Below are 15,825 nucleotides of genomic sequence, written 5' to 3' on the forward strand. Positions count from 1 at the left end.
CCTATCATCTCACAAGTTAAAGACACTGCCCATGACCCATGACGGTGACTGAGAGCCCACTGAGCAGCAGGGACCCAGCATGTCCGCCCATTGTGCCAGAAATCAGCTGCTCTCGCCAGGGCTTCCTTGTCATATGACTGTACGGACAGGAGTCTCTTCTCCTATAAACTTGCAACAGCACCAAGGAGCTTTGGGGTGATTAAACGAAGTTCAAATGAGCACCTGCCCATGATGCGTGCGGTGCTCACCGAAGGCCGTTACTTGCCTAGTGATACGACATCGATGTTTCAGCTACCCTCCTTGTGCCCCAAAAAATGAGGTTCAGTGTGGCACTGGGAAACAGAACCCCAACAGGAGATGAGCCGTCTCCTCTGGAGAGAATTAGGGTTTGACACAGCCAGGGTGACGCAAAGCCAACAAAAGCTCCTGAACTTAGCAGCCTTGGAGCCAAAGGACTGGGTGTGTGTTGGGGGCGGAGCGGGGCGGGGCCTTGGCCTCACGCCCTCTGAGAGGGCTCTCTGCTTTCCAAGGCTCAACAGGCTTCAAGGTCTTTTCTTCGTAGTACGTTCCAGGCTGCTCTGTTTATGTCCTCAAAGTGAAGGCCTGTCGTCGGCTGAGACTGGTTTGGTGCAATTGCAGGTGGGTGGCCACTGATGGGTGAGAAATTAAGTCCGTGAAGCAGGCAGACTCTGCACTGTAAAGAGATGTGCACATCTCCCCCTGGGACTGACCTCTCTGCTTTTTCTGTCCCTAGTTAGTGAACCGCAGTTGCTGCTATGGCTGGAAAACCCGTGCTTCACTACTTCAATGCCCGGGGCCGAATGGAGTCCATCCGGTGGCTCCTGGCTACAGCAGGGGTGGAGGTAGGTTGTGCATGGTTCCTCTGCAGCTGGACCTCAGGTCCAGTGGAAAATACTTCTCAAAGCTGAGAGGCTCCACACCAGGAAATGCGTATGAAGTTTGTCTTAAATGGCAATTGTCTTGGATTAAGAAGGAGATGGGGTGGTTTGAACGAATTAAATTTTTACTATGGCTGTTGGTGCTATTTTTTTTTTAAGTGATTTTATTAGGTCTTATATCTACCACCTTTCTCCACCCAATCCCTTCCAACCCCTAACACTAGGTAGGAGAGAAAGATAGTGGGGAAAGGGGGCATAGGTCTCTTTAGACTACTTCCTGGTGATTAGGGTCATTGTTCCTTGGCGTAGCCAGCAGTCCAGCAAAGTAGCAACAGCAAAAAGCCAACAGCAAACAGCAAAGGATAAACCAGTGTGTGTTTGGGAAGGGAGGGGTTCTTTAAGTACCCCCAAAAAATCTCCAGGAGGCAAAAACCGATGTAGCAGCAGCTTCGACTACCTTTGATCTTTTTTGTTCCTGCTGAGGGGAGCGCCTGGTTTAGGTCTCAGCTAGGGCCAGGGCCCTTTGATCTGGTTTTCTAGTAACCATATCTCTGGTGGGCGGGGAGGCAACGCGGCAAGGTTGCCCCTCCTCGCAGGTGCTCCCGGGCCTTTAAGCCTGTTTATTGAAACTTTGCCTCAGTGACTCTGAGATATGGATTTTAATTCATTTTGGTCTCTCAGGTGCAGGGAGAGCAGCAACCACCTCCTTCTTCAGAGCGCCCTCTCAGGGCTCTCTCGAATGTATACATTCTCTCAAGAGTCCCCAGAATTAAATTATGTGTAGCTGGCACAAACCACACCCCTGCCAGAGCATGAGACACACTATAGTGAGCTATAGTGGGTATAGTCCCGTACTCACACCTGCGATAAAAACAAAAACATAGTCACATAGCAATTTTTGTTTTTTGCTTTTTAAAGATTTATTTATTTGCCAGGCGTGGTGGCGCACGCCTTTAATCCCAGCACTCGGGAGGCAGAGGCAGGCGGATCGCTGTGAGTTCGAGGCCAGCCTGGTCTACAAAGTGAGTCCAGGACAGCCAAGGCTACACAGAGAAACCCTGTCTCAAAAAACCAAAAAAAAAAAAAAAAAAAAAAAAAAAAAAATTTATTTATTTATTACATATACAATGTTCTCCTTGTATGTACATCTGCAGGCCAGAAGAGGGCACCAGATCTCATTATAGATAGTTGTGAGCCATCTTGTGGTTGCTGGGACTTGAACTCAGAATCTCTGGAGGAGCAGCCAGGGCTCTTAACCATTGAGCCATCTCCCAGCTCCCAAATTGGAGCTATGCTGTGTTCTCACTGCACTGTGTTCTCTATCAAAGAACACATTCACAACAAAAAGACATTTTCAGGAGAAAAAAGTCGAACAATTATTTGGTCAATTGCTTATTTGAGTGGAACCAAGTCACATAACAAGACATGTAAATAGAAATTTGAATATTGGTGATTAGGCGATGCTAATTGATTATTGCAGGTTTATAGTATAATGTTGTGGGTTTTTTGTTTTTGTTTTTAGAAAGAGTACTTATGTTTGGATGGTCACAGTGATGTGTTTGTGACAGAAACGTGTGCCCCCTCAGGTCCATCTGACATCACAGTCAGAGTCTCAGAGAAGACAGGCACAGAGATGAACAGGGTGGACTTTAGCTGGGGATTGTTGGAGCTGGTGATTGACAAGAGGAGGAATTTTGCATCTTGTGTGAATTTTACAATACAGAACCAGAAATTTCCATGACAATAAATGATTTAAAGGGGGTGGGGGACTGAAGAGATGGCTCAGTGGTTAAAATCCCATATTGTTCTTGCAGACAAGCTGCTAACAACTACCTGTCACTCTAGCCTCAGAGGTTCCCACATCTCTGAGTACAGTGGGCACTTACACACACACACACCTTTTTGAATATAGTATAAAAAACATTAAAATGGGTATACTATACCAGAAAAGCTAAATAGAATTAAATTTAAAATATACACCTGTCTCAAAAAACAAACAAAATCTTGGGAGGCAGATTGCTGTGAGTTCAAAGCTAGCCTGGTCTACAATGCTAGTCCAGGACAGTCAGGGCTACACAGAGAAACCCTGTCTCAAAAAAAACAGAACAAAAGAAACACACACACACACACACACACACACACACACACACACACACACACTACAAGTGGGAGGCCTGACACAAGTTAGTAACAAACGGCCAGTCAAAACAGAGCAGTACTCCGTAATCAGTTTATAGAGACTACCAAATACTGGGCGCAGGGCTTGTCGGGAAGACATAGGTGGCGAATAAGGAGGAGCTCCAATCCTCAGAGGCCTCCATGTTTATGAGATTTCAGCTTTCTGTGTGAGTGGCCCAAGAAAGGAGTGAAAGCAGCATTATTCTGCTCAGCTAAATAGTTTCCTTTCCAGCTTTTGAGCAGAAAATATTGGCAGGCTTTGGTGCTGCCCTCTAGAGGCCTTCCTGGGAAAAACATCCCAGTCCACACCAGGCAGGCGAGCTCAGCAGTTGGAATTCCTGCAGAGGAAGCCATAGACACTTCTGGCTGGAGACCTTGCCCTCAGATGGGAACAGAATAGAAGGCTTAGAGGATGAAGTGGTGTCCTGTGAAGGCCGCTTTGTCGTCTTCCCTCAGTGTCATGGCAGCGTGTTTACCTCAGCTGTGGAATCACACCTTCTCCATTGCTAAATGACTAGGCGTCAGCTGGAGCCTTTCTGAAAGAAGGGCTGCATAAGAACTGAGGTACTGCCGGGTGTGGTGGCGCACGCCTTTAATCCCAGCACTCAGGAGGCAGAGGCAGGTGGATTGATGTGAGTTCGAGGTCAGCCTGGTCTACAAAGTGAATTCAGGACAGCCAAGGCTACACAGAGAAACCCTGTTTCCCTGAACGAACGCTTTAAATAAGTCAGTAACCTATATGCCTGCTTCTTGGCTCAGGGATATGTTCTCAGCCATGGGGCTGCTGAGTTCAGCGCAAGAGGAACGCAGGGTGGGGCCATCTGCACAGAAGCCTTCCTCTTCTTTGTGACATTGTGACTGAGAAGGCAGTAGGCAGGCCTGCTAGAGACCCTGGCTCAAACTTTCCAGATCCAGTGTGCCCACAGGCTGGCCCTTGATGCCAGCCTCATCATCCACCCACAGCCACCAACCCCATCACATTCAGTCCCCCTGTGATGACTGTCACCACGCCCTCTGAATGATGTGCAAGTTATTGATGCTTACCATTACATTGCCTATCAATGCAATACGGTGTGGTTATGGAGTCATCAGTAGACTGTCTCGCCAAGCAAGATAGATGCCCACTTTCAAGCTTGTATGGTTAAAAGTTTCTTAAAATGTGAAAGGAAAAAAGTAGTTTAAATTACTCTCAAGGGCTGGAGTGATGACTAGGTGACAAAATATTAAACCATGGGTTAAGATCCCAGGAATGCACATAAAAGGCCACAGTGGGTCGCTGTTGTGTATGTGCACACAAAAACTATGATATAAGTAACTCTGATGAAGGCCTCGAATAACAGTTTGGCTAGTTAGAGTTTTTAGTGCACATGCAGACAACCTATTTTGGTTCTAGCACCCATATGAGATAGTTAAAAAACTGCCTGTTACTCCAGTGCTAAGGGACTCTAACCTCTGGCCTCCAGGGCCTCTGACCTCTGAAGGAATGTATTCACATAAAAAGAACACACACACACACACACACACACACACACACACACACACACACACACCACTTAAAATTAATAAAACAAAATTTTGAAGGAAAGAAACCCAGGTGATCATGGGCCCACAGCATGTGCCATGATGGGCACACAGACAGTCCTGTCCTGTCCTCACTGGAGTCAACAGGCTTTCCTGAGAGCACAAAGCCTCAGTAGTCAAAGTTCCTGTGCTGGCTCACCAGTGAGGTCCCTCTCATCTTAGGGTCTGAGTTTGGGATCCAGGCAGAGGATCACTTCAGGAATAAGCAGCTTTGCTGTGGTCAACATGCCTCTGTCGATGGCCCTGATGTGAATTTCCAAGTGGCTGCAGTCACCTCTGTGTACCTACTGGAAGTTTTAATTTCATCAAACGAAGTCCCAGACGGGGACCACTACAGTGCCACAGTCTACACTGACAGAATGAGCTAATGAGAATGCATTTGCTTTTTCTGCTTTCAGTTTGAAGAGAAGTTTATAGACACTCCAGAAGATTTGGAAAAGTTAAGGAAAGGTAACGCCATGTATGTATAGGACCTCAATGAGGTGCCTTGTAGAAGGCTCACCTGAAGGTGGTGGGTGGTAGGGTGGTGGGTGGCAGGTGGTGGGGTGATGGGTGGCAGGTGGTGGGGTGGTGGGTGGGTGGGAATAGTCAAGAGTGGCAGAGTGAACTGGAGGCAGTGGCGCACACCTTTAATCCCAGCACTTGGGAGGCAGAGGCAGACAGATTGCTGTGAGCTTGAGGCCAGCCTGGTCTACAAAGCAAGTCTAGGACAGCCAAGGCTACACAGAGAAACCCTGTCTGGAAAAAGAAGAAGAAGAAGAAGAAGAAGAAGAAGAAGAAGAAGAAGAAGAAGAAGAAGAAAAGAAAAGAAAACAAAAGAAAAGAAAAAGAAAAAGAATGGCAGAGTGGTTTGGTGTAGGCTATGGGGCTCCTTGAATGGTATAAAAATGGGTACAGTGATGGGTCAGGGGAAGATTTCTCCATGATTTTGTCTGGTGGCTTGTGAATGTTTTCTCATTATTTCTGCATCAGAGTGAGCTGCCTCACTTGGACTCACTCACTCACTGTTTTACCCACACTGCCCCACAACTACACAAACACACGGCCATAGATTAAATCCCAGATGGAGAAACCTCTGGGATGGTTTTCTGGACCATCTTTATTATAGCTGCTGACGAGGTACTGTCTCTTGACAGACACAAGCTGGAGGACCACATGGAGAATCACTACATAGGGAACTTTCTCACAACATCTTAACATCATGAACATGACCAGACTTTCAAACTCCCTGCTTAGCTCTGTTTGCATGGTTGGCCCTCTGCTGTCCCTCCTCCCCTCCTGAAGGTATCTAGGGACATGAACATAAAAACATGCCTGAGAGCTACAGTATGCATCTGGGTAGGAAGTAAGGACGAGCAAGAGAAGCTCAAAGCCAAAGAAGATGGGTGAGTCAAAGAGGAAAGAGAAGCCAAGATGAGGTTGCACTTGAAAGACGGGCTACCCACGGTTTGTGCTTCCTCTGCACATTCAGGCATTTCGGTACAATGTTTCTGCTCCTGAAACGGGAGACTTGGACCCTTGATGGAGCGTCTCCCTTTCTCCTTTCACAGGTGGAGATCTGATGTTTGAGCAGGTGCCCATGGTGGAGATTGACGGGATGAAGCTGGTACAGACCAGAGCCATCATCAACTACATCTCCACCAAATACGACCTTTACGGGAAGGACATGAAGGAGAGAGCCCTGTATGGTATATTTCCTGTTCTTGCCCCAACGGGAAAGAAGGGGAGGACTTGGGTCCCCTACTTCATGAGCAAGAGAGCACCCGGGGCTGGTTCCGGGCATAAACACTTAAGTTTTCACAGGGCTCCTATATAAATATTCCTAGAAGCATCATTTATAATTTTCTACCAGTGGAATCATTCAAGATATTCAATAATAGAAGAAAGAGGGTGACAAATTATAATCGCAGCTATGAAAATAGATGACGTGATAAAGAGGCAAAACAAAGCTAAAGAGGGAGCATTGTACTGCATAAGGGGAGCAGACACCTGGGCCTCATGTCACATGTCACATGGTTCATTTCATGTGACATGTTCCCTGACCTTAGCATGGATAAGAAGGAAGTGGAGCAGCCTCTCCTGGAGCAACAGCCACAGTGGCAGGATTGGGAGTGAGAGAGGAGTGGAGATCAGACACTTTTAATACTGGAGGATGTTAAGATTGTTGGACTGTTGCAGATGTATTGACACACAGAATGCCATCTTTTAAGGGGCCAAAATTCCTGGGTGTGAAAATGTGACAGTGAATCTCCTTTCCAGCAGGAAGTATATAAAATACAGTTTAGAACAAGGAAGTACACGTATCCTGTGATGTGCTGTGGTTTAACTGAATAAAGAAATAGACAAGTTGCCACGAGGTGATGGTGCTCACCTTTAACCCAAGCTAAGTACTCAGGAGGCATTGGCAGGCAGATCTCTATGAGTTCCAGTCCAGCCTGATTCAGTAAGCTCCAGGACAACCAGGACTACACAGTAAAACCCTGCCTTGAAAAAATAAAACAAACAAACAAACAAACAAAAAATCCGAGCAAACCAAAAAATACAAAAAGAAACAGATGAGTCTTGACGAATGCTTCCAAGGCCAGAGTCTGAGAGCCGGGCAGTGGTGGCACACGCCTTTAATCCCAGCATTCGGGAGGCAGAGGCAGACGGATCCCTGTGAGTTCGAGGTCACCGTGGTCTACAAAGTGAGTCCAGGACAGCCAAAGCTACACAGAGAGACCCTGTCTCAAAAACAAAACAAAAATAAAAAAAATCAAGGCCAGGGTCTGAAAGCAGCGTGGGGCGGTCATGCTGATGTCCTTCATGAAAAACAGGTGGAAAACTTCTAACACTGATCAACAGTGGCTCTGGACCATGAGGCAGAAGGAGAGATGAGCAGAGATACTTTGTGTTGAGCTTACATGGGAGACAGCTGGTTAGCTCTGAGAATCTCAGCATGCTTGTTGAGGACACACATGTGTGTGTGTGGGGGGGGGGGGACATCTCATGACTAGATAGGCCAGAAATGTTCTTTGTCCTTGAGTAATAAAAATTCTAAAAAAACTGGGAGGTGTGGAGGGAGGAGGGGAAACAGTGGTCTGGATATAATATTTGAGAGGAGATTTCTTTTTAAAAGGTTATAAAATTGTATCTGGGCTGACAGGATAGTCTAGGGGGAAAGTTAATATATCTGTTAAATATAGAAAGAGACTGACCCACTAGAGGCGAAGAATTTTGCAATTGCCTTTCAGTGTAGATGTCTCAGGTTCTAAGCTACAAATGTAAAACAGGGAATCCTTGAAAACCCTTGACAATTTGGGGTGTTTTGTCTTCCAGGATTGACATGTATTCAGAAGCTATTTACGATCTGACTGAAATGATCGGGCAACTGGTGCTATGTCCCCCAGACCAAAAAGAAGCCAAGGTTGCCTTGACAAAGGACAGGGCCAAAACCCGTTACTTGCCTGCCTTTGAAAAAGTAAGTAGGGCTGAAAAAGTAAGTAGGGCTGGGCATGGTGACATATGCCTTTAATCCCAGCACTTCCGAGGAAGAGTGAGTTGAGGACATCCTGAGCAATACAGAAACACTGTCTCAAACAAATACCACCCGCCCTCCCCCCCCCAAAAAAAAAGAAGAGAAGAAAGAAAAAGTTAGTAGGCTCTTTGAAGTCTGGGGACACTGAGCTTCAGGACAAAGAGAAAAGGCAGAGACTGGAGGGAAAGGCTGCTGCAGCACTGCCGTTCACCTCCATGACCCCACTTCCTGTATATCTTCCCGCCCTGTGTAAAAATGGCCTGGGAAGGAACACTGCCTGACCATGCAGTCTAGTGGTTAGTGTTCAACACGGTCCTTGGCCACGGGCAGAGGTGGACCTGTGGCAGGACGAGCCACCCCAGAGACAGACATAGATGCAGCCAACACAATGGGCTTCAATTCCGGAGCAAAATGCGGAAAACAACAGATGAGATATATTGTCATATTCTGTTGCTCAGGGAGGCCAGAGAGCAGCTGCCTGACAGGAGAATGTGACAGCGCATCAAAGACAGAGGACAACAAGGACAGTGATAGAGGGGGCGGAGAGGAGGAGGGTGAAGAAGAGAAGCTAGTGAAAACTGAGCTGCAGGGCTGGAGAGATGGCTCAGAGGTTAAGAGCACTGGTTCTTCATCAAGAGGTCCTGAGTTCAATTCCTGGAAACCACATGGTGGCTCACGACCATCTGTAATGTGACCTGATGCCCTCTTCTGGCCTGCAGATGTACAAGCAGGCAGAGCAGTGTATATGTAATAATAATAATAACAACAACAACAACAATAATAATAATAATAGTAATAATAGTTGTTGTTATTATTATTATTATTTAAAAATAAATAAATACATCTTTTAAAAAAAGAAAATTGAGCTGCAGGAGTTGGGGTCATGGATTTCAGGCTTAAGAGGAAAAACCACACACATCATAAATGGAGGTGTGTCAGTGTACACATAGTGCCTCTCATAGTCAGGGCTTCCGACTAAGGAGGTAATACTTAAGCTTCTGCCCGGCAAAAGACAAAGGCAAAACTGTGACCCTACAGGATAAAGGGGTGCCTTACAAATCCCTGACATTCCTTGTTGACTGCCCTAGAGGGGCTGGCCCTGGGACAAGGGACTCGATAAATGAGACTAACTGGTCTCATCCAATAGTCACTTTATTCAGACTATCAGACAGTTTTTACTCTGAGGGTTAAGAGGACTCGCATGACTAAAGGATATAATCCCAACAGCGAGACACACTTGGTGGCCAAGTTCCAACTGACAAAAAAGTGTTTTTCCTTGGAGTCGTATGAACAAATAACAAGTTAGTTTTAACAAATAATCTGAGGCACACTCACCCCTTCCCACCATACCTGTGAGGGTTCAAAAGCATGCTACAAGAACAATTCCACATTTTGTTTTGAGGAAGCTGAAGTCACACAACTCTTGTTTTAGTTTCTTGGAGTTTTCTCACACAGGTCCTCAGAAATCTCCTCGCAGGACTCTATTCTTGGACCGTGTTCCAACAAAAAACCTGACCTGAAAACCCATTTTATAAAGTATCACGTAATTTTCATCCATTCACTGACCGTCCACTCACTGTGCCTTTGCTCTGTGGGAGCAGTGAGGGTTTAGGAGGCATCAGGTCCTCACACAGGTCCCCTGGAGCCTGTAGTGCTGAGAGTCAAGGGCCCGTCTCACAGGACACACTGTGTGGCCACCACAGCTTTAATCCTGCCAGGTTGAGAACCGTGAGCTTCCTGTACAAGATGATCTATGTATTAAAGAACACTTGACATTGGGGCTGGAGAGATGGCTCAGTGGTTAAGAGCACCGCCTGCTCTTCCAAAGGTCCTGAGTTCAATTCCCAGCAACCACATGGTGGGTCAGAACCATCTATAATGTGACCTGGTGCCCTCATCTGGTCTACAAGCAGACAATACTATATACTTAATAAATAAGTCTTTAAAAAAACAAAAACAAAAACAAAAAACACTTGACGCTCACTTTTGTTTTTGAATGAGGTAATTATACTCTTTTCTCTGTATGCAAGGACCACGTACAAGCCTATTAATGTTTTTTTCTACTTGAAGCTGAGTAGAAGGCAAAGTGTGACCTTGAGAGTCTTGGGGGAAAGTCAGTGTCTCCAGACCGACTGGACATGTTTACCATCTGTCTCCTTTAACTTTGCAGGTGTTGAAGAGCCACGGACAGGATTACCTTGTAGGCAACAGGCTGAGCAGGGTGGACATTCACCTGTTGGAGCTTCTTCTCTACGTTGAGGAGCTTGACTCCAGCCTTCTGGCCCCTTTCCCTCAGCTGAAGGTGAGGCCAGCTCAGAGGGGCAGCCACACACATGCCTCCGAGAATTGTCACGTTTGGCCCGTGGACTGCTGATGTCTCACCCTCTGGTCCAAACTGGGCTACTAGACCCTGGGTATGGAGATGAGAGGATGGTACCCACAGCAAGAATATTTTGGCTTTTATAATGAGAAAGACACAGGACCCCGAAGCTCTCTCCATGGACCCCTGTTCTTTTCACGCTGCTTCTAGCCTCTCATCTTCCATCTCATGTGCCGTGTCTTTGCACACTGGTGTCTGCACAGGTCTCCGCCAGCTGCCCCTCTGCCCTCAGCTCTATGCTTCCTTCTCCACAGCCCCCACCGTCCTGTCTCCCACCCTCCATTGACCCCGTCTTTGTCTCCCAGTCTGAAACCCGGCTGGGAGTTGCTGCTGGTTAGACTTTGGCATTTCTTGTCTCTGCTTACAGCTCAGTTTTTCACATCTTCACACTTCTTGGGTTCTCTCTCCTTTGACCCCTGAGAGACACGGTGCTGCGTGCTCTGCACCATGAAAACAGATCGACGGAGTGTGAGTGTGGCTAGGAGGAGATGGGAATTGAGCGTCAAGGGAGGTGCCGAGACAAACTACGCTGAGCCACGGTTTCCAGCGTATGGTTTTGCTAGGCTTCTCAGGCCTGCATTGGAGCTGTTGCAAGGATGCGGCTGGTTGGCTTCTGGGAGGGGTTCAGGCTTCCCCGGGCTGTGCACACTAGCAGCTCCCACTCTCAAGCTGTGGTTTCTGGATTACAGGCCCTGAAGACCCGGCTCAGCAGCCTCCCCAATGTGAAGAAGTTCCTACAGCCCGGCAGCCAGAGAAAGCCTCCCCTGGATGCGAAAACACTCGAAGAAGCGAGAAAGATTTTCAAGTTTTAGTAAGGCGGCATTGACCGAGTCCTCGTGTCCCATTCCCTGGTGTTTTGCAAAACTGAGAAGCAACTGTTGATCCTGGCCATTGTGAGATAATAAACTTGAAGGAATCCTGTATGTAGCCAGTGTGTTTGAAGTCTGAGCTGGGATTCCTGGGGTCTCGTCTAAAGAGGGAGGCAAACTACACTCACTTCAAGGAAAAACAAGCTAGTCTGAGCAGTGTCCCCACCCCAAGCCATCCTGTGAGGTTGCTCCTCCAGCCTCAGGCCCAGGAGGAAGCTTGAACCTTGTCTTCTCCTGACAAACCGACTCTGGATTCTAAGCAGCATGACCTGCTCATCTTCCCCTGAAGGCCCTTGAAGGGAAGGAGGCTGTGAGCTGCCTTAGTGACTCACAGGAAGTTTCCTCCCTCCCACAATGACCCAGGGTACCACGGAACCAGGTTATTCCTCTAGGCCTCTGTCCAGGCCCAGGTGGGAGCTACGTGCTTGAATTGTCTTGCCTGATGTGACCAGGGCCCTCACCTAAGCTGCCTCTCCATGCGGCCTCTTCAGCCTGGCCTACAATGCCATGTTCAGGAAGTCCCTTGCTGTGTCTGGTTTAGTTCCTTTATTGTGAGATGGCTCTGTGGCCAAGGCACGAGCAGCATCAAGTCACTTTTGCTGAGTCTGGCTTGGGACCTTCACCTAACTCTGCCCCTTCAGGCCCAGGCCAGAGCAAGAGCATTTGGTCATCAGACCCTGAGCTGCCCTCCATTTTATCTCTTCCATGTCCAGACACAAGGTGTGTTGTGAGCTCTCTGGGTGAGCTTGACTCAGTCTCTCCTTCTGTGCTGCCCTGAGCCCTGAGCCCTGAGCCCTGGCCTAGCTGGAAGCCCAATCTGCTTGTTTTTTCTTTTTCTTTTCTTTTTTTCTTTAAAGATTTGTTTACTTATTATGTATACAGTGCTCTGCCTGTATATACACCTCTAGGCCAGAAGAGGGCATCAGATCACATTATAGATGGTTGTGAACTCAGGACCTTTGGAGGAGCAGTCAGTGCTCTTAACCCTTTAGCCAACTCTCCATCTGCTGCTTTTTCATTGAGTGTCCTAATCCCTTCTCCCCTGTGGCATTTGCATGCCCTTCCCTCGCTGGAGTCACCCTGGGAGACTTCCTCAGACCTCACTCAAGCAATCTCACACTACCCATGGGATTCCCACTCACACTGCTTGGCATTGAGCTAACAATCCCTGTCTCTCAACCGGTACCTACACTGACTATCTAAAGAAATGACCTGCTAAGCTGGGCGTGGTGGCGCACGCCTTTAATCCCAGCACTCAGGAGGCAGAGGTAGGCGGATCGCTGTGAGTTCAAGGCCAGCCTGGTCTACAAAGTGAGTCCAGGATGACCAAGGCTACACAGAGAAACCCTGTCTCAAACCCCCCCCCCCCAAAAAAAGAAATGACCTGCTTACTCCTCCTCCTCCCTCATCTGAACTTAAGCAAGCTTCGACAACAACAGAAACAGAATCATATTGCCAATCAGTATAGTAGGCTAGAATCTCCTATCTAAAACACAGCCAACAGCTGGGCATGGTGGCACACACCTTTAATCCCAGCACTGGGGAGGCAGAGGCAGGCAGACCACTGTGAGTTTGAGGCCAGCATGGACTACAAAGCGAGTCTAGGACAGCCAAGGGTGCACAGAGAGACCCTGTCTCGGAAAACCAAAAACCAAACAAACAAACACAGCCAACAAAAACATAGGCTGCTCAGGTTCCATCACAGAACTACCAAGCAGCATACATTGTCTTATTTAACATTAAGATGATATACCACCTCTCTAAAAACCACCAGCCCTGTGAATATGTTCTCCAGTGGAAACTATTTACATGAGCCTCCAGATACAGAATTTAAAAGAAAAATTAGAAACATGATCAAAGAATTTAAGAAGTTTAGAGAGGAGCTAGAGAGATGACGCAGAGGTTAAGAGCACTGGCTGCTCCTCCAGAGGTCCTCAGTTCAATTCCCAGCAACCACATGATGATTCACAACTACAGATAATGTGATATGATGCCCTCTTCTGGCGTGGAGGTGTACATGCAGGCACAGCATTGCGTACATAATAAATAAATAAATAAATCTTTAAAAAATAAAAGAAGTTCACAGAGGACATAGGGCAACACCCAGTGAACATAAAGCAACAGAAATGAACTTCTAAACAGAGTAGGAAAAACACAAATGGCTGAGTGAAATTTGAAGACAATTCAGGACTCAAAACCTGAAATTAATAAGGAGATAGAAATGTGAAGATAACTAAACTGAAATGAATATGGTATTGAAAAAATTCAAAGACCTGGTTGCAAAATTCAAGAGAAAGTTTTTTGTTTGTTTGAGACAAGGTTTCTCTGTGTAGTCCTGGCTGTCCTGGACTCACTCACTCTGTGGACCAGGCTGGCCTCGAACTCACAACGATCCGCCTGCCTCTGCCTCCCGAGTGCTGGGATTAAAGGTGTGTGCCACCACACCTGGCTCTCAAGAGAAAGTCTTACCAGTAGAATGGGCCATGAAAAAAATGAAGTAAAGGAATTTGACCATTTGGTTAAAGAAATTGATACACACACACACACACATGCACACACTATCCAGGAATTTTGGGATACCACAAAAGACCAAATCTATAAATCACAGGCATAGAAAAAGAAGGAGAGTCAGGTGGTGGTGGTGCATGCCTTTAATCCCAGCACTTGGGAGGCAAAGACAGGTGGATCACTGAGTTCGAGGCCAGCCTGGTCTACAAAGTGAGTCCAGGGTAGTCAAGGCTACACAAAGAAGCCCTGTCTCGAAAACTTAAATAAATAAATATTAAAAAAAAAAAAAAAAGGAAAAGGAGGAGAATCCAGGGTCAACGGTATAGACCACATCTCCAACTGGATCAAAGAAGAAAAATTCCCCTAACAAAGGAAAACATGCCAATGCAGATACAAGAGGCACACAAAACACGAAATAGACAGAAACATAAAAGAAATTCCCAGCCAGGTGTAGTGGCGCACACCTTTAATCGCAGCACTTGGGAGGCAGAGGCAGGCAGAGCTTTGTGAGTTTGAGGCCAGCCTGGTCTACACAGCAAGTCCAGGACAGTCAAGGCTACATAGAGAAACCCCGTCTTGGAAAACAAAAACAAAAACAAAAAACTCCCTGTTTCACGTTACCGTTAAAACTCTAAATAACATAAGAAAAGAACAAAGGGTACTGAAAGGTGCAAGAGAAGTCACGCATCACATATCAGAGCAAACCCATTAGAACAACAGCTGACTTCTCAATGGATACCTTCAAAGCCAGATGAGCCTGAAATGATGCAAAGTTGTAAAAGACAGCAGATGCCAAAGTCCTTTACCGCTATTAGGACCAACTGCATTAGCTTTGGTCTGTTTGCTGCCCAAATAAGTAGACTCACGTACCCTAAAATGTTTGTAACCTTGCCTAAGTACTTATTCCTGTTTGACCAATAAAGAGCCAACACACCTGGACAGGGACAACGGGGTGGGGAGGGCAGGTGAGACAGAGAGGTTCTTGGGAAGGGAAGCAGTCAGAGACCAAAAGAAGGAAGGAGATGAAGACTAAGTGAGAGGAAGAAGAGAAGGAAGGCCAAGGCATCAGTTAGGTGGAGTAAGAAGCACATGGCCAGGGCAGATAGAGGATTCATCCCAGACGACAAACATTAGCAAGTATTTGGTTTTATGAATGGGACGTAGCTAAAAAGAAACTATTGGAAGCAAATGGCATGGGATTTTGGCTGGGAGGTATAGAAGGTAGTATAGGGGATTAATATCTGCCCTGCCCAGGTGAACCAGGGCTATTTTTAAAATACAGCAGTTTTCTGTGTTTTCATTGATTGTTAGCAGGTTAGAAAACACCGTTGTAATAATAATTATAGGCCTAATCATAAACATTTATTAGGCCCTACTTATAAATTAACCACAACATGAGACAATCATTGTTAGAATACCAGACCATACCTCTGAGCTAGAATATTAATATGCCTTTGAAGATACACACACATACACACACGCACACACACAAAGACACAGACAGACAGACAGACAGACAGACAGACCCATATAGATATACACTCCCCTATTAATTAACAACTATGATGAAAGCAGAATGTTAGGACAGGAAAGTGTCTGCTGCCACCCTCTCCTTCTGTACTGGCATGAGGTATGAGTGCCTGGGCAAAGAGGAAGAGGTGTCTGCTGAGACAGTTACAATGAGAAATATTCAGCAACCTGGGTGTGGTGGTGCACACCTTTAGTCCCAGCACTCTGGAGGCAGAGGCAAGCAGATCTCTTTGAGTTCAAGGCCAGCCTGGTCTACAAAGTGAGTCCAGGACAGCCAAGGCTACACACAGAGACACTGTTTGGAAAAACTACACACACACAAAGAAAGAAAGAGAGAAAGAAAGAAAGAAAGAAATAAAGAAA

At 46.6% G+C, this 15,825-nt stretch overlaps 1 protein-coding gene across 1 annotated transcript; it reads left to right on the forward strand.

Annotated features, from left to right (window-relative positions):
• The first annotated feature begins 615 nt into the window (after positions 1-615).
• Positions 616-11,467, forward strand: LOC127183961 (glutathione S-transferase A2). The gene is made up of 7 exons (XM_051140127.1): positions 616-639; positions 755-863; positions 5,057-5,108; positions 6,209-6,341; positions 7,977-8,118; positions 10,346-10,477; positions 11,245-11,467. The coding sequence occupies exons 2-7, from the start codon at positions 777-779 to the stop codon at positions 11,365-11,367; spliced, it is 669 nt and encodes a 222-aa protein (XP_050996084.1). The 5' UTR covers positions 616-639; positions 755-776; the 3' UTR covers positions 11,368-11,467.
• Positions 11,468-15,825: the final 4,358 nt, after the last annotated feature.

Source organism: Acomys russatus, chromosome 32 (genome assembly GCF_903995435.1).
Source record: "Acomys russatus chromosome 32, mAcoRus1.1, whole genome shotgun sequence".
In the NCBI taxonomy this organism is placed as follows: Eukaryota; Metazoa; Chordata; class Mammalia; order Rodentia; family Muridae; genus Acomys; species Acomys russatus.

Bases quoted from the DNA above. Each gene is read 5' to 3' on its own strand.
- LOC127183961 (XM_051140127.1), top strand. From the start codon at position 777: ATGGCTGGAAAACCCGTGCTTCACTACTTCAATGCCCGGGGCCGAATG. The intron at 5,109-6,208 runs GTAACGCCATGT...CTCCTTTCACAG, and splicing joins TTTGGAAAAGTTAAGGAAAG to GTGGAGATCTGATGTTTGAG. The intron at 6,342-7,976 runs GTATGGTATATT...TTTGTCTTCCAG, and splicing joins GACATGAAGGAGAGAGCCCT to GATTGACATGTATTCAGAAG.